This window comes from Cucurbita maxima, unplaced genomic scaffold (genome assembly GCF_002738345.1).
Source record: "Cucurbita maxima cultivar Rimu unplaced genomic scaffold, Cmax_1.0 Cma_Scf00022, whole genome shotgun sequence".
In the NCBI taxonomy this organism is placed as follows: Eukaryota; Viridiplantae; Streptophyta; class Magnoliopsida; order Cucurbitales; family Cucurbitaceae; genus Cucurbita; species Cucurbita maxima.
In genome coordinates this window covers 1,936,845-1,953,837 of record NW_019272038.1, presented here as the reverse complement: position 1 = coordinate 1,953,837, position 16,993 = coordinate 1,936,845, and the positions used below count along the sequence as shown (strand labels likewise).

Genomic DNA, 16,993 nt, shown 5'->3' with positions numbered 1-16,993 from the left:
TCTTCCACCTCAAAAAAATAATCAAAATAATAAAATTTCCAATAATACTCCAAATTTTTATTAAAAAAAATCTAAAAAATATAGTTTAAAAATATATTTACGGTTAGTTTTAAATAAAAACAATGATTTTTTGTTTCAAAAATGTTTCAAAAAATGTCTTGTTTTTTAAGATTCAAAAATACATTTATAGTTTGTGCCACGTTTTGAAAAATAATCGTAGACTTTCAAAAGTAACATTAAAAAGTTCGAAAATAATCTATGAGGTACTAATAGACAATTTTCGTCCATATATAGATAGCAAATTTTTTTTAATGAAAATAAAGAGGGTTGATATTACTTTTAAAATTTCATGAGTATCTGTTAAACATAGTACGGACAATAAATACATTTTTTAAATATTTTTAAAAATAGTTGAAGGGTGTTAATAATTTTTTTTTTTAATTTCAAAAGTATTTTTTATCCAAAACTAAGGGTAAAAATATTTTTTTTAATTTAAAAGTATTATTTATTAATTTTTTCATAGGGTCTAGAGAAATTTGTGTCTAGTTTATATACTAAATTATTATTTATTATCCAACTTGAAACTAAAAATAAATAAAAAATCTTATCTTATCTTTTTTTAGTTTATAAAATTAAAAGTCAACTTTGTGGTTGACATTTTAAATTTGATCTTTAAGCAATGCAATTTTGCTATATAAATTATAAATATAAATATAATACTGTCCACTTTGAATATGAGATTTTCAACCGGTCTCGAGATAGTATTTTTTTATTATAAACTCATTATCATTTCATCTAACACATTTCATACAAAATTGATAAATAGAAATAATTAATTTTATTATAAGTAAGTAAGAAGAATAATAATATCATTTTTTATGCTTCTAAAGTATGACGTAATGTTTAAAAAAACATATTAATATTCTTTTTTTTTTCAAACTTAATTTTAATAAATTTTTATAAACGCGATTTATTATGATCTCTTATCCATTAATTGAACTTAATCTTATCTAATAATATTTTAATTTTTTTTTTTTAATTTGTTGATGGAAATTAATGATGGGTTATAATTATACATATTTTTAAAGAAAGCGAATAATAGAAGAGAAATTAGAAAGTGAAAATACAAAAAGGAATATTTCTAATTATAAATTAAATTTGACCTTAAAAAAAAAGAATAAAAATAGCAGAAAAGAGAATATCTGTGAGTATTTTATTTTTTAATTTGAATTAAATAAATAAAGCATCTATAAAATGAATTTTAAAATCATTTAAAAATAAATAAAAATCCACTGGCCACTTGGTTGATTGAAGAACAATTTATTAATTAAATTTAAGAGAAATTATTAAATAAATAAATAAATAAAAACCTTTTAAATTATTTACGTCATATAATCCTGGTTTTATTTTCCACTTCTTGAAATTATTAAATTAAAATGGAATTTTTATTATTCTTCATACTGATAATATTGATTTATGTTGGTATGACGTGATGTTTTCTTATTTTATTAATTGGTTTAATCAATAAATATTATCGGTAAAAAAAAATTACGATTTAGGTTGGATTGAATTTTTGAAAAATTAAAAGTCGGTTCAGGTCGTAGGAATTTTTTATTGAATAAGAGGAATGAAAGAAGATCTTAGTTGTATTCAATGCGGAACGACCCAACCTCTCCAATCTGCATATGTGAGTGGTGTGACGACCCCAACCAAGGGAGTGATTGTGTCCAGTATGTCCCCCATATTTTCGACATGCTGTGGTACTCAGGATGGATAGGAGCGGATTGAGTCCGTATCACTAGGAGCAACTAATGATCCGTAACATGCTTTCTGTTTCCATGTCGGGTCAATCCAACCAACTCAAAAATAGGGTTTATAATGTAATCCTAAAGTTTGTAATACATCTTAGTGTTATGGTACAACGTATTGAATTTTATAAGATTTTTGTTATTAATTAATATGTATTGTAAATAAGTACGATTTTTTTAATTAATTAAAAAATAAAATAAAAAACCCGACAACCTAACTTGAAAGTAGAGGGTTGAGTTGTGAACATATTTAGGTCATTCGTGATACCAACCTAAAATTTTGGATTGGTCCAAAAAAAAAAAATTGACCTAACCCGTGTACACCCTAGTAAGAATCGATAAGTACGACTCGTTAGAATGTAATCTTCTTTAGATAGTAAGAGCAACACCTCGACTCGACCTCATAGTCCACCAAACTCTTTTCTCCTCTTTGGGTCAAGGTAGGCTCGACGGGTTTCACCTCATAAGACATCATGACGTTTAATACTCTATTTTATCTCTTATTTTTAATATTTTATGGAGACTTTTTGTAGCTTAAAATATTTAGGTTAACGATCGGAGAGCATATATGCAAAAATATAAATTTGTGAAAAGTGTTCGTCATAATATTATAGTTTATACGTGAAGCATCTCTAACGCAAACTAGACGTGGACTCCAATAATATCTAAATTTACATGTATGTCAATCATGTCATGTCCTCCATAAAATTTATCCAATTGATATATCGTACGTCCGGTTCAGAGGGGCGGGGATATCCGAACCCTGGAAAGGTAGATCAAAGAAAGGGAGCTTGGTTCTCTCTTGGATGGGCCCAATGTGTACTAAAGGAGAAATCCCTGCACGCCTTTTGAACAACTACTGAATTCAACTAAGCTATAAGTTCGAGACCATCGACTAATTGATTTAAGTAATTTTTTGTTGTCGTGATTTGTGATGTGAATTCAGTGAGTCGTCCCACCTTCCTACGAGTTCTCCCAGCCCATCTCGAATATGATGCGGTATTATACTCGTGACCCTACCAGTGGCTTTTAGATTTTAGATTTTTCGATCACTAGAAATAATCTTCACTGGCACAAGGATCTTCTGACACCAACCTCTACTCTACGAATAATGAGTTTACGAACACTTTGAAAAATGCGAGATAAGCTAATCACACCATAATGCTCAGAATCAAACTTGGATTAGGAAAAAAAAAAGAAAAAAAAAAACTTTCCATATTAAAATATATATATATATATATAGTTAATATTATATTTAAAAAATATTTATAAAATTTTAAAAATTAGCATTGACATACGTGGTAAGTGTATTTTTGAACTTTTTAAAAAAATTATAGTATTAATAAAATTTTTGAAAACTCGAACAGTATTTTCTAAAATTTAAGGTATTTTTGAAATAAATATAAAAAATATTTTTATTAATTTCGTCCTATTTAAAATTTTAAAAATATTTTTAAAAAACATATGATAATGTTTATAAATAGAATTTTAAATACAAAAAAACATAAATAGTTATTAAAAATTAGATATTTTAGTGTAGATTTTTATAATAATTTTAATTTTATAATATTTTTTATTTAAATAAATTACATAAAATTATACCTTTTTCTTTTGATATTCCCCAAATTGTTAACCTTCATTTATTCTTTTCAATATGTACAATTTGTACTTTTCCCTCTTTTATTATTATTTTTTTTTTTTTTAATTTTCACTTTTTGAAACTATTTTTAAATATTGGTCAAATTTTCAAAAATAAACTATTTCACTAAAAATATTTGTAATTTAAAAAAAAAAAAACAAAGAAACTTATTATCTCAACAAAAATAAAAAAGAAAAATATAAATAGAAAAAATACAAATTTTCCCATCCTTATGTAATTAAAATTAATTTCATAAAATAATATATATATATATATATAATTGTATATTCCATAGATTCAAATTATTTATAAATATTAATTATAATATCTTTAAAATAGACCATGACAGTAATAATAAATTTCACGATCATCGAAACGTACATCAAATCAAGCTTGTATAAATAGTTCGAAACTTTATTTTATATAAAGTAATTTATGGGAGCATAAAAAAAATTCAACATATTCTAACTTTAAATAAAACAAAAGAAAAATAAAGGCGAATTAATTCATTAATAATTATCTTAATACATACGTTATTAGATAATGATACAATTAAGAACAGACGTTTTAAAGGATAATATTACCATATAAGAATATGAGTAACGATCGAGTAAATGAGAGGTATATGAATATGTCGAGAGTGATCTCGAAGATACGATGGTTAAAAGTACTTAAAATATTTGATAGTTATTACAAAAATACCCTTGATGTTGCTACAATAAAACAAGTTTAACCGAGAATATTCGTAATCTTAAACCCTAAACCCTTTGATGCTGATCTTTACTAGTACAGAGAATAACCCTCCATGTGAAAATTTTGTTCCTTATAAGCGTGTGGATACCTCTCCCTAACAGACGTGTTTTAAAAATCATGAGACTAACGATGATACGTAACATGCAAAAACATACAATGTTAGCAATTGGCTTGGGCAGTTACAAATGGTATCAAAGTCAAGCATCGAGCAAAGCGATGGACTTGAGCTATTACAATTGGTATTAAAGTTAGGCACCGAGTGGTGTGCCAACAAGGTCGCTGGGCCCCTAAGAAGGGTGGATTGCGAGATCGAGAGTGTAACGAAACATGTCTCATAAGGGTGTGAAAATCTCTCCCCAACATATTTGTTTTAAAGATCGTGAGACCGATATTTGTTAGTGATGGGTTTGAGCTGTTACAAATGGTATCAAAGTCAAGTACCGAGCTTGAGCGGTTACAGTAACTACCATTTTAGACTTTTATCTTTAAAAAGCTATAGTTATATTCGTAAACACTAAATTATACTCGTCTTTACAGCTAGTTGTCATTAACACAAATTGATATGATATGATGTAATTCTTTATAAGAAAAGACAAGACGACAAGTGACATGACTTAAAAGCGGGACGAAAATGTCGGGTTTGAAACTTGAAAATTACAAGAATATTTAAAATAATTAAAAAAAATAGGAAATGTAAAAGAAAAAGAAAACCAAAAACATGATGGGAATTGTAATAATATAAGAAGGAATGGTTTTAATATGACCAAAGTTTATATTAAATTAGTAATCCAAGGTGGAAAAAGTGAATAAAATGTCACACGATTTGAAGGGGTAGTGATGTAATGTTCTATAGTAACGAATATATTTCCTTTAATTTCAAAATTAAACTATGGTTGAGTTTCGGTCAGATTCGGGCAGCATTCTACGTCTCCGGTCATCCTTATCATAATTTTCATAAGATTAAATAAAAATTAAATTATAAATTTTTATAATTTTGAAATTTGAAATTTATGAGGATTACTTTTAATATATTTTATTATAAGGAGTGTTTTGTTCTCCTCTCCAACCAAAGATATTTATATATATATATATATATATATATAAATATCGAGTTCTTTCAAAACTAGTATTAATACGGTTAGCATACAAAAGAAAAGTTTTAAAAAGTTATTAGCAGCGATACATAGACGATAGTTTATATATATATATTTCATTTTCAATTCCGTCACTCGACTTTTTATTTCTATTCTCTTGAATATTCTCTTGATCTTCTCTTTTCGTTCTTCGTTTTCTACTTCTCTTATTTCTCTTTTTCGTCTCATACCAAATTAAATTTTAAAACGTTAAATAAAAACGAGGAGCTCTCTCGTTTCGCTAGCATTTTCAAACGTAAAATATTCACAGGATGTATGTGAGTGAAGATAAACCATATTAGAAAGACTATGGGAATAGTCTTTACGTTAGAAGTGATGTATAAATAACGTGATCATGTCGTAGAAAAATGTGAGGGTCATCAAGTGTCGAATCCAGATTCTAAATTCTACTCTAAATCCTCGACGTAGATCATTACATAAATTAACTAATGATAAAAATATTTATTATTATTATTTAGTTTAACAGTATTTTTTAACTTTCTTCTTAACAAATTTAATAATTTTGAAAGTTTAAAAATCTTTTTTATAAATGCCAAACTTAATTATAAAAAACTTATTTTATTATTAAAAACTAAAATTTAAATTTAATATATAATAATAATAATAATAATAATTAAAAAAAAACAGGGATTTCATCGCACTATAAATATAATTGAGGCGGTTCTACTCTCGACGCTCACTTAAAAATTTCACCCAAAATCCATCACTCTCCAGAAGTCAGTACCCATCCAATTTTCCGGCGACATGAGAAACATTTCCCCCTCCTCCTCCGCGGCCATCGCAGCGCCGCCACAGACAGAGACAATCTGGCAGCGAACTTCATGGCACTCGCCGGTGCCGTATCTGTTCGGCGGGCTGGCGGCGATGGTGGGTCTGATCGCCTTTGCGCTGCTGATCCTCGCCTGCTCGTACTGGAAATTGTCAACCCAAGGAGAAGAAAGAGATTTAGAGAGCGGAAATAATGAACAAAACGACGAGAAAATCAAAGAACTGTCGGAAACGAAGGTTTACGAAGAGAAGATTTTGGTGATCATGGCCGGCGATCAAACGCCCCGTTTCTTGGCCACGCCGGCGACCCCCAACTTTCCCTCCGTCAACTCCCATTCTAATGATGATGACGAAGCTGACTGAATTAGGACTAATAATTATCTTTTTTTTTTTTTTTTTAATATAACCAAAGTTTCCAATTTTTGGGTGTAATGAGAATGTAAATTTAAGAAGAGAAATAATTAAATTTTGTTAATCTACCTTAAATTCTTTCTTTTTATTAGGTGGTTTGGAGTTTAAGCTACAAAAATATTTAAATTATTATTTAATTAATTAATTCCACGTCAGTTTTTTGAGATTTATTGTAAATTAAATTATATGGATTTACCATAAATTTGGAGTTTTATTAAAAATAAAAGCAATAACACTTTTTATTTTATTGGATATTTACACAAGTAAATATCTTTTATCATTTTAAATGTTAAAATTAAATTGGATAAAATACTCGCAAATAAGGAATTTTAATTTTTAAAATAATAGAACTAAATTCTAATTTAGTAATTTAATCAAAGTTTATTTCAGTATTATTCACCTTTTTCGTATTACTGTTTACTAATTACCTTTTAAAAAAAGAAAAAAAAGAAATTTTTTTGTTATGAATAAAAGGACATAATAAAATATTTTTAGAAACATGGACCCCACAACATCAATCCCCAAACATTATAATTACTATTTATTCAATTTTGAGTATAGTTTGGAAGATAATTTAAAAGAAAAAGAAAAGGAATTTGATACGTCAAGTATATAATATTAATATCTACTGGATAAATTCTTCCAATTTCTTTATATAAGGAAATTAGATATTAATGGGTATTTTTCTTTTTTTCGTTTTTTTTTTTTCCCTTTTTATTTAAGGTATTAATATTAAAAAGAGTAAAGCAAAGAAAATGCCTGTAAATTATATGGGGGTTGGGGAGGAGGGACACGTGTCAAAGTCTAGTGTTCGTACGGTGAAACGACGCCGTATCACCTTATTCTTTATTATCCCTAAAGTAACGATTTTGAATTATCTTAAATTAAATTAATAAAGTATATTTAAACCTACCTAATTCTCAAAAGGGCTAAGTGTGAGAAGTGGGCTTGAGCCCATACAAAATGAAGCCCAACAATTAAAGTTCATGTTCAAACATTTTATATTAAAAATGGGCCATGACCAACGAACAACCAGGCTTGGGCCGGTTGTTTGGGCCCAACAGAAGTCCCTAGAAAAAGCCTTTCAATTATTCACTTTTTGTTGTTTATGTTAATGTTTTATTAATTAGTTACTAAATGAAAATTAAGTATTTTTTACCATTATTTATGTATTTATTTATTTATTTTCCCATTCAGTCAAGGCGATAAATTCTTTTGGTTTCTATGGCTAAGCCCCGCCCACGTGTTTCTCTCCCATTCGTCCATGGCTGATTTCCTTGGTCCCACAGGATAGACTCTCACGCGCATGATGAACAAAAGGAATAGCATAGAGCTGTGAGAGAGAGAGAGAGAGATTACATACCATTTTCTTCAGTTTTCCGCCATTGAAGTATGGCTTCGAAGCTTTGTGATTCCTGTAAGGTGGCCGCTGCCACTCTCTTCTGCCGAGCTGACTCTGCCTTTCTTTGCCTTGGCTGCGACTCCAAAGTCCATGCAGCCAACAAGCTTGCTTCCCGCCATGCGCGCGTATGGCTTTGTGAAGTCTGTGAGCAAGCTCCTGCACATGTTACCTGCAAGGCCGACGCTGCTGCTCTCTGCATCACTTGCGACCACGATATCCACTCTGCCAATCCCCTCGCTCGCCGTCATGAGCGAGTTCCTGTCACGCCTTTCTACGACTCTTCCAACTCCGACAACTCTCTCGCCGTTAAGCCTGCCGCTGCAATCAACTTCCTAGATGATCGTTATTTCTCTGATGTCAACACCGACGCCGCCGAAGAGGCCGAAGCTGCTTCCTGGCTTCTTCCAAACCCTAACCCTAAGCCAATCGAAAATACAGATCTGAACTCGGGGAAGTTAGAGTTTCTAGAAATGGATCCTTACCTAGATCTGGATTACGACCGCGTAGATCCGAAATTAGAAGTGCGAGAGCATAACAGCTCCGCCGCCGATGGAGTCGTTCCGGTTCAGAGCAAAGGCGTCGATCTCTCATCGGTGAACGATCGTAGCTTCGGCATCGACTTCCCGTGCGCCAAATCGTTCCCGTACAGTTACAATCCTCAGTCAATCAGTCACAGTGTAAGTCATCGCAGTTCTCAAATTCCTCGTCCAATTAGTTTCTCATCAAAAATCAAAATCCGGCACCTATAAGATGAATTGATGTAACCACAACATGAATCTCACCTCTCACCTATTCTTCATGACTTTCAGGTATCATCCTCGTCGATCGAGGTCGGAGTCGTTCCGGAGGGGAATACGATAACGGAGATATCGAATCCGTACACGAAACCGTCGACGGAATCGACTGTTCCACCGCTGCAAATCTCGCCGGCAGATCGAGAGGCGAGAGTGTTGAGGTACAGAGAGAAGAGGAAGAACAGAAAGTTCGAGAAGACGATTCGATACGCATCTCGTAAGGCCTACGCCGAGAAGAGACCACGAATCAAGGGACGGTTCGCCAAACGGACGGACATCGAGTTGGAAGCCGACCGAGTGAGTGGATACGGCGTCGTTCCGTCGTTCTAAGTTTGAATATTTAATAAAATAATAATTAATTAAAAAATAGTTCGTGTAAATAGGAAGGAAGAAAAATAGCTGGGGCAGTTGATCAACGAAATCTGACCGTTGGATCAAGTACAGCTCTTTTTTTTTTTCTTTTTTCTTTTTGTGTAAAGAAAATCTATGGGAGTTTGGTCAAAAAGGTTTTCGAAATCCCAATTTTCCTTAATTTTTAATTTTAGATATTGGGATTTTGTCTATCATTTTATGAAACTTTATTGGTGAGCTGAATTAGCTTCGTCTTTGGTTTGGATATTTTATTTAATTTTAACGGAAATAGTAGATATTATTCACTTTAATCGTTACATCATGATTTTAAAACACTTCGGAAGAATTTTCTACACCCATATAAGCAATGCTTAATTCTTCTCTCTCCCATTAATGTAGGATCTCACAATCCATTTTCTTAGGGGCCTAGCTTCCTCGCCATGTGTAAAAACCCAATTAGCAGATGTTGTCTACTTTTACCTGATATGTTTCACCATTAACCTCACCGTTTTTAAATGAGGAATGATTTTTACACTTTTATAAAGAATATAAAGAATACTATGTTCTTCCCCTTTCAAACCAACTTTACTTTGTTCTCCTCTCCTTTCCAACCAACCTATTAACTTTGAGCAGCAAACGTGACTACTTGGATTTTGAATCCACCTTAACATCTGATGAGCTGCATAGAAGACTGATTGATTTGGAGGAGGCATACGGACACCCTTTTCATTGTTGCCTTCGTCAATTTCTCTTACAATTATTGCATAACTGGCTACAACTTTTTCATAAAGGAGATGAAATGTCATGTCAATAGTTACACTGGAAGGATGGTACATTCTCTCTCTCTCTCTCTCTCTCTCTCTCTCTAATCTGGTAGTTTTTGTCTTCTTGTTCTATCTTGTCGTCCTAAATATTGTAAGTCTACCAAGGTTATCCACTCACTTCACCATCTGCTGTTGCTTAAAAAGACGAAGAATATCAACATAATCGAACAGTTCAATCAAGACATGTGAACTAATCCAACACAAAATTAAACCAAACCCTATTTATTGTCACACTTTTCATGGGACTACTCCAAAAATATGGCAAATGCCAGCATGGTTGAGACTGAGAGACCCAATGTCACTACAAAAACCAGAGCACAATGTATCGCACATGGGCACACACGTTCCGGGTATGGCTCCAAAAGGTGTGGGGCATGCTAGATCAATAATACCATTCTAATTTCAAGAAAAGCAATAATAGCTTTTTTAACATTCCATAAAATAGTTTAAATGTGGAAAGAAAAGTCGGTTCGCTATTTAGATCACCCTAATCATTATCAAACCTGTTTCAGAAAATCACTACATAACGAATTTGTATATAAAGAAATATGGATAATTTTTAAACAAGGGACAAATTCTAAGCCTAAAAAAATATTTTGTACATTTTAGGATTCATTGTTCAACTAATTAAATCTAATGAATTGAAAATTTTCCTCAAAAATTCAAATAAAAGGAAGTCTCCAACCTATGTAAGATGTAAACTACAGATTCTGCAATGATCCTTCAGAGCTAAACTAGCTGATTCTCATTAATTTCTTTAAAAAATGTAAAAAAAAAAAATCGTGATCTATAAAAGAGATAATTGTTTAAAAGAGAGAGAAGTAGTTTACTTTCCTCATGCTTTGTTAGAACCGTAGTCTCTCTCTAAGTCATGAAGGAATCTTGAAATACGGATCCAAAGACGGTCAGGGGATTTTTTTCCAATATGCATCATAATGCTTGAAATGACGTCCAGAGAGAAGCTGTGAACCTCCCGCTTTAATGCCATGCGAAAAAGCATAGCCGTCCACACTCGTGGTGCTAACTTTATTGCATCACGGAGACACTGAAACCCGTGAACAACTCTTTCCAGCATAGCATCATCCTGTAAACACAATACACCACATTGGCCATCACTCCAAAAACTTCAAGAATGCTCTTATTTGAAAAGCTATTATTTGAAGAAATTATGTAAAGATGAGTTGAACAAACCTCAGATCTTGTTTGATACTTCTTATCCGATGAGCACCCTAAAACTTCATCTTGCAGAACGATGTCAACTGCTCCGATGATGTCCCGAATAAGGAAAACACGTACCCTTGAACCCTTCTTGGAGAGAATGAATAGAAAAAGATCCTCAGTTGCTGAGACAACAGCTTCCATGTCAAATGATTTCCATCCTAGAGGATTTGAAGAACTATCCTTGGAGGATTCCTCACTCGACTTGGCAGCCTGTTCAGAAATGGCTGCAACCTGTAACAAGATTTTTATTTTAATGGTTAAGATATGGAAAAGAATACCCAACAAACTTCTTAGACGTAGTTCAGATATAATCGAAATATGCATAATGCAAACAGAGCATACAGCCAAATATTTAAAGCTATGTACATCTCCTTGCGATATTGCTAATAAGACATTCTTTCTTTCGCGAAGACAAGGTACTTGCTACATGATAGAGGTAAGAGGAAAAACTTACCAAGCGCTCGAGCCGATTCCACCTAATGGATCCATCATTTCGGATGAGGAGTTCCCTTAAAATTTTTCTCATATCAGGGTTTGGATCTTCCAAAAGCCTCCCAATGACAAAAGGATATGCACTTTCTAAGACCTTGAATTCAGGATCCAGGACTTTGGCAGTGCCTTCCAGTGACCCTAGAGCTCTTATGACCAAGGCATAGTCCGGAGGGAGGGAAAAATTAAATTCATACATCACACTGTATAGCTGGTTCATTACGCCCTGAAATCCATGTCAATTTGGACTCATAAGAGCATTCAGCTTTCAACATTGTGGGCAATGTGTAAGGATTTTTTTTAGACAGTAAATGCAAATTAAAATTCAGAAACTAAAGAAATGAACCTGAAAATCCAGGGACTGTTTTTTTCCATCGCCAAATGATGTGTTTAGGGCATCAGAAACTAATCGGACATCAATGCCTTCAGGAATGAATCCCAAAGAAAGAAAATCATTGGCCAACCCAAGCGAGTCACGGTTAACAAAGTGCACCAGCTGAAAGAAAATAATATTTAACTGGCTCTCAGATATATTCCTACCAACATAACATAGCAAATGAATGCTGGAAACTAACAGTCAAAATGATACAAGAGAAAACTGAATGTTTGAACCAATATTTGTAGATTATGTCAATACAGAATGTTTGGACCAATATTTGTAGATTATAGAATATGGAAAAGACCTTCTGAGTTTGTAAAAATGAGTTACAAGTTTAAAGCAATAGGAGAATTATTAAATTCAAGTCCCGGAAATATCCTGCTAGTATCTCTCGGTCTTTCAACCTTTTTTTCTCACATGTTCGCGGTCGCTCTTTTCTTATTCTTCCTTTTCTTTTTTTTTTTTTTTTTTTTTGGGGGGGGGGCAAGAAATGGNTTTTTTTTTTTTTTTTTTTTTTTTTTTTTTTTTTTTTTTTTTTTTTTTTGGGGGGGGGGGGGGTTGTGCATGAGGCCTGATTCAAGGAAATATTATTTTTTCCACCTGAACCATATGTCTTAAATGATTATAAAAAAAACTAGACGATAAAAATCTCAACCTGCATGTAATATATCTAGTCAAGCCATGGTAGATAAACAGAAGATTGTGCATGACATGTCAAAATTGCATAACGTTCTACCAAATACTTCTTGAAAAAAACCAGTGGTTAGATGCTATCAATTTATTTTAGTTATAACATTTTCATACCACTTGAATCAGTCCAACACGGTAATGCCGAGGAATATCACCCATCATCCCAAAATCAAAATATGCAAGAGAGCCATTCTCGGAAGCAACAAGGTTTCCTGGATGTGGATCAGCATGAAAAAACCCCACCTCAAGCAATTGCCGCAAAGAGCAATACAGTCCCTATTGAGGTCAAAAGAAGAATATTGATAAAATATGACATGTTTGATTTTATGATAAATAGCCTACTTCAAGAAATGGACTATGTACAAGCAATACACGCAGAGCAATAGAAAATGGACACAGCTGCCCGTCAAGGACAAAAGTGTTTTTCCCCCTAAAAAAAACCCATCCTATATTAATAATAAAGACGACAAAAAAGCTTGGGAAGAGTAACAAGAAATAATAGAACAATTTCTATATAATACCAGGTCAATGAGCTCCCTTCTATTCAAATGGGCCTTTTGCAACCCAATTTCATCAGTAAGCTTTATTCCATCAATCCATTCCATTGTAAGCACAGCCGTCCTAGTATAGTCCCAAAATATTTTGGGGACTTTAACACCGCTTGATTTCTTATATTTAAGAGTGCCATTGACTGCAGACCTCTTCTCACCATCGCCTACTTAATTGTTATCAAGAAAATCATACAAAGGCTAGTCAGTTATCAGATTTCAAATGGTTCGGCAAAAGAAGACACTCAAAAATTGAGAAGCTCCCAGAGCTAGGAGAAATTTTTTAGTCGGACATTGAGTGCCTATTGGATATTGGCTTCAATCTATGGAGGTAGTAGTATTCTCAGAACATTATAAAAATACCTTAGCACTTACATGGTTGACATCCATAGAGAGAAAAAAAACGCTCAGCATTTTTCCCTTCTTGAACATAATCGATTTCGTCAAACATGTGTCTGACCTGTTCATTTAAGGAAAGCTCTGAATGTGACAACAAGCAAGGCAATTGACAGTCTAATTAATAAATAAACAAATAAAGAGAGAGACACACACAAGGGGAAGACAAGGGAAGCACATCCCAAATCTTTTAGAGAACTCAACACCTCTCTATGTTATTATAAAGTAAAGGGCAGTACAGACCATGCAAGAAGACCTGAATAGTTAACCTAGAGACAATTGCTTGAGGGTTTCATAGGCCAAAACAAAAAAACAAAGCATATAAATCTTAAAATGCATCTTGACCGGCAATGTCAAACATGAATCAAGAAAAATGTTGTCAAACTCCCAATACCATAAAATTAAAATGTATGATTAAGCATAATTATCAGACAATATTCAGAACTAAGGTATCCACAGAACGGGGAAAGGAAATCCCTTTTAAATGAGCTACTGGGTTGGCTTTTGAGGTTTATATGCGTAGTGGGTTGGCTTTAATTTTGGGTATTGGATTTTCTTTTAAATGGCCTTAAAGACATAAAACTTGGAAAACCTTAACATGTGTCTTAGCCATGTCTTTGTGAGTTCCTAGCCATGTCTCAGCGTATCCCCGCCGTGTCGGAAAATGGAAAAGAAAATAATAAACTAGACATGTTTAACTTGGCCATTTCACAATTTTCAGTTCTCTATAGGCCACAAATGGAAAAGAAAATCAGTTTCTTTTTTTTTAAAAAAAAAAAAGCAAACGCTCACCATTTCATTAACAGCTACTAATAAATCTTTTCGAGCCTTTGCAAATCGTTTTAGTTGACCACCAATCATCTGGAACAACAAGGCATCAAGAGTCAATGAAAGAGACATGCCAGGCCTTTGTACCTTGACTGCTACAAGCTCTCCAGAATGCAGGTGAGCTGCAAGACTTGAAGCAGAAAAAATGGTTATTTAACTTTAGCTTACATCAAAACTTTAACATCAATATTTGAAAATCCATTTCGCAGATGAATGTGAAGAAATGGTTTGAAAATTTTCAAACAAAAGATAAAAAAAATGGATACCACTTACCCTTATAAACCTGCCCTAAGGATGCAGCTGCAATGGGCTCTGAGCTAATATCGGCAAAAATTTGTGAAACAGGACATCCCAACTGGTTCTCAATAGATTTGATTGCTTTATGAGTCGGAAATGGAGGTATTTCATCCTTGAAAAAAGAAAGTTCAAACTATCAGAATTGTTTGAAGTAGTTGGGAAGAAAATCATCGCTAAAGATTATTTATAATGCATATAGTATCTGGCCGGCCACATCAAATTGAGAATTAAGAAAAGCTTGCATACCTGTAACCTTGCAAGTTCTTGGCAATAAACTGTTGGCAATATATCTGGTCTCGTGCTCAAAGCCTGACCAAGCTGTAATTCAAGCAACATTAAGTTATTATATTATTAATAAAAGCAACAGATAAACATTGATAAAACCTTTTGCGGCCTCATTTCACATAGTTACTGATGCTTTGAAGCAGATTAAAGAAAATGCACAATTCCAGAAGTTTGAGGTTGGACGGACATTTAAAAATTTACACACACACACACAAAAAAAAAAAAAGAGAGAGAGAGAGAGGGCTTGCCTTGACATAGAAAGGCCCCAATCTAATTAGAGTTTCTCGAAACTGCAGGAAACAAAATATAAAACTTAAGTTAAATCATTGAAATCATGCTCTATAATGCTTTCTTTCTTTGCGATAATTAACAAAAAAGCAAATGGAACAAAAACATACACATTTTTTAAATACAAACAATATTGAGGGAATGGTACGCATAATATTTAGACCAACGAAGCTTCATTCACCACATTTTATCTATGCACTAAAAGATAATTCACAGATGAAAACCTTTGAATAAATGTGTAAGATAATACCTTAATAGCTCGTTTTTTTAAGTCACGAACAAAGAACTGCCATATGGTTAGGTTGAACACATGGAATGAAATAATTGCTGCTCTATAGAAGGCCAAAAATGGACCAAAATGATAGATGGAGGAGAGTCTTTTGGATCTGTAAGTTCCAAGTGCATGCCCAAATTCCTTTTCCAGCAATTGCTTCCTCAACTTCGCATACTCTGCAGATGGCCTTTCACCATGTACACTTGAATAGCCTGTAGAAAATCTGCATCACAATATCTAAGTAAATGCCTATTGCAAACAGAGAAATGTTAAGCAAAAATAAAACGTGGTAAAAACTGAAATCAATCCCTTCAAAAACTGAAAATAATCCGGTCCACTCACGAGTTTTGATGAAATAAGTTTATCAACAGAGAAACATTTCGTCTCCTCGGAGCATAAATGTCCTGCAAATACCCCAATGATATGCTTTTTCCAAAATCATTGTCAGGGCATACATCTGCAAAGGAAGCAGAATTTATAAATTGTAATTGAAGTGTAAAATAGTTATATCCTAGCATGCAGCTTGGTCCCCTATTTTCATTTCAGTGATTGATTCAAGGATCGAATGCGAACAATTTTGATACCAGGTCCTAATTCACATCTCACGCATCATAATGTACGGATTTTGCTCGTTTGGTGGTGGTGTGAAGACGGTAGTACTATAGTTCAAGAATATTTGAGCTCGTCGAAATTTATCCTCAATTAGCTAAGTTGTTCTTTACCAGATAGGTACAAGTTGGAGGACAAAATGTTGCCGAAAATCAAATTAAAGTAAACCAATGGAATACAATCAAATCAAGAAAAGTATCAACTGCCGATAAAGATAATTATAACGCGATTAACAGTAGAAGGAAAAGAAACGAAGAAAGATCCGAATGTCATCGATAACCAATAATGTTCTCCAGTAGAGTTTTCTAGTGATTTCTCACTTCCATACATCTAAAAATCACTCACCAGGCAGACATCGCAGCAACAAAAAGAATCACAAAATGCAAGTAAAAGTGGTGAAGATAAACAAGAAAGTACTTCGATAGGCCGGAGTGGCCAAGCGGTGGCGGTTGAGGCGCGCGACGACATTCCTCATCGGCTAATGACTATAAAGAACAAGAAATGCAAGAAGAAACTGGAGAATCCATCAGATATGCATCTTGTTCCACCAATTGCTCGAAAGAATGAAGGAATCTGAAAGAAAAACCTGCAGAGAGTTGTGGGCGAAGAAGGAAGTGAAAGGGGCTGGGTGGTGTGCCTGAGGAAACGAGAAGACGCCACGTTTTGGGTCTACTTGGCGCCCTCCTGCAAACACCAAATACCTGCCGCTGGTTTTTGGATTTCACCCTCTTCGAAGAAATTGCTATCTAATAAAATAATAACAGTCAATCGTGTAAAAATCCTAA

General features: G+C 33.2%; 3 protein-coding genes across 5 annotated transcripts; 2 read left to right on the top strand and 1 right to left on the bottom strand.

The window, feature by feature from the left end:
- The first annotated feature begins 5,960 nt into the window (after positions 1–5,960).
- LOC111496361 (protein GLUTAMINE DUMPER 1-like) lies at positions 5,961–6,597 on the top strand. Its single transcript, XM_023146781.1, has one exon. It carries the CDS (start codon positions 6,099–6,101, stop codon positions 6,483–6,485), a length of 387 nt encoding a protein of 128 aa, XP_023002549.1. The 5' UTR covers positions 5,961–6,098; the 3' UTR covers positions 6,486–6,597.
- A 1,146-nt stretch (positions 6,598–7,743) lies between these two features.
- LOC111496265 (zinc finger protein CONSTANS-LIKE 4-like) lies at positions 7,744–9,345 on the top strand. The gene is made up of 2 exons (XM_023146648.1): positions 7,744–8,612; positions 8,745–9,345. Exons 1-2 carry the CDS (start codon positions 7,926–7,928, stop codon positions 9,057–9,059), a joined length of 1,002 nt encoding a protein of 333 aa, XP_023002416.1. The 5' UTR covers positions 7,744–7,925; the 3' UTR covers positions 9,060–9,345.
- A 492-nt stretch (positions 9,346–9,837) lies between these two features.
- LOC111496151 (uncharacterized protein slr1919) lies at positions 9,838–16,941 on the bottom strand. Of its 3 annotated transcripts, none has more exons than XM_023146472.1 (15): positions 16,626–16,941; positions 15,942–16,056; positions 15,576–15,822; positions 15,286–15,327; positions 14,999–15,070; positions 14,729–14,864; positions 14,420–14,577; positions 13,607–13,691; positions 13,205–13,401; positions 12,798–12,959; positions 11,961–12,110; positions 11,580–11,840; positions 11,096–11,356; positions 10,739–10,988; positions 9,838–10,030 (listed from the first exon to the last, which is right to left on the bottom strand). In XM_023146472.1, exons 1-14 carry the CDS (start codon positions 16,681–16,683, stop codon positions 10,740–10,742), a joined length of 2,193 nt encoding a protein of 730 aa, XP_023002240.1. In that variant the 5' UTR covers positions 16,684–16,941; the 3' UTR covers positions 9,838–10,030; position 10,739. The 3 variants fall into 3 exon arrangements, with proteins under 3 accessions (XP_023002240.1, XP_023002242.1, XP_023002243.1); XM_023146474.1 differs by lacking the exon at positions 9,838–10,030 and having other exon boundaries at positions 10,627–10,988; positions 16,626–16,722; positions 16,795–16,941; XM_023146475.1 differs by lacking the exon at positions 9,838–10,030 and having other exon boundaries at positions 10,627–10,988; positions 13,205–13,398.
- Positions 16,942–16,993: the final 52 nt, after the last annotated feature.

Excerpts from the sequence above, each read along its gene's own strand:
- LOC111496361 (XM_023146781.1), top strand. The coding sequence starts at position 6,099 with ATGAGAAACATTTCCCCCTCCTCCTCCGCGGCCATCGCAGCGCCGCCA.
- LOC111496265 (XM_023146648.1), top strand. The coding sequence starts at position 7,926 with ATGGCTTCGAAGCTTTGTGATTCCTGTAAGGTGGCCGCTGCCACTCTC. Across the intron at positions 8,613-8,744 it reads CTCAGTCAATCAGTCACAGT|GTATCATCCTCGTCGATCGA; the intron begins GTAAGTCATCGC and ends CATGACTTTCAG.
- LOC111496151 (XM_023146472.1), bottom strand. The coding sequence starts at position 16,683 with ATGAGGAATGTCGTCGCGCGCCTCAACCGCCACCGCTTGGCCACTCCG. Across the intron at positions 13,402-13,606 it reads TCTCTATGGATGTCAACCAT|TAGGCGATGGTGAGAAGAGG; the intron begins GTAAGTGCTAAG and ends ATAACAATTAAG. Across the intron at positions 10,989-11,095 it reads AGTATCAAACAAGATCTGAG|GATGATGCTATGCTGGAAAG; the intron begins GTTTGTTCAACT and ends TTGTGTTTACAG.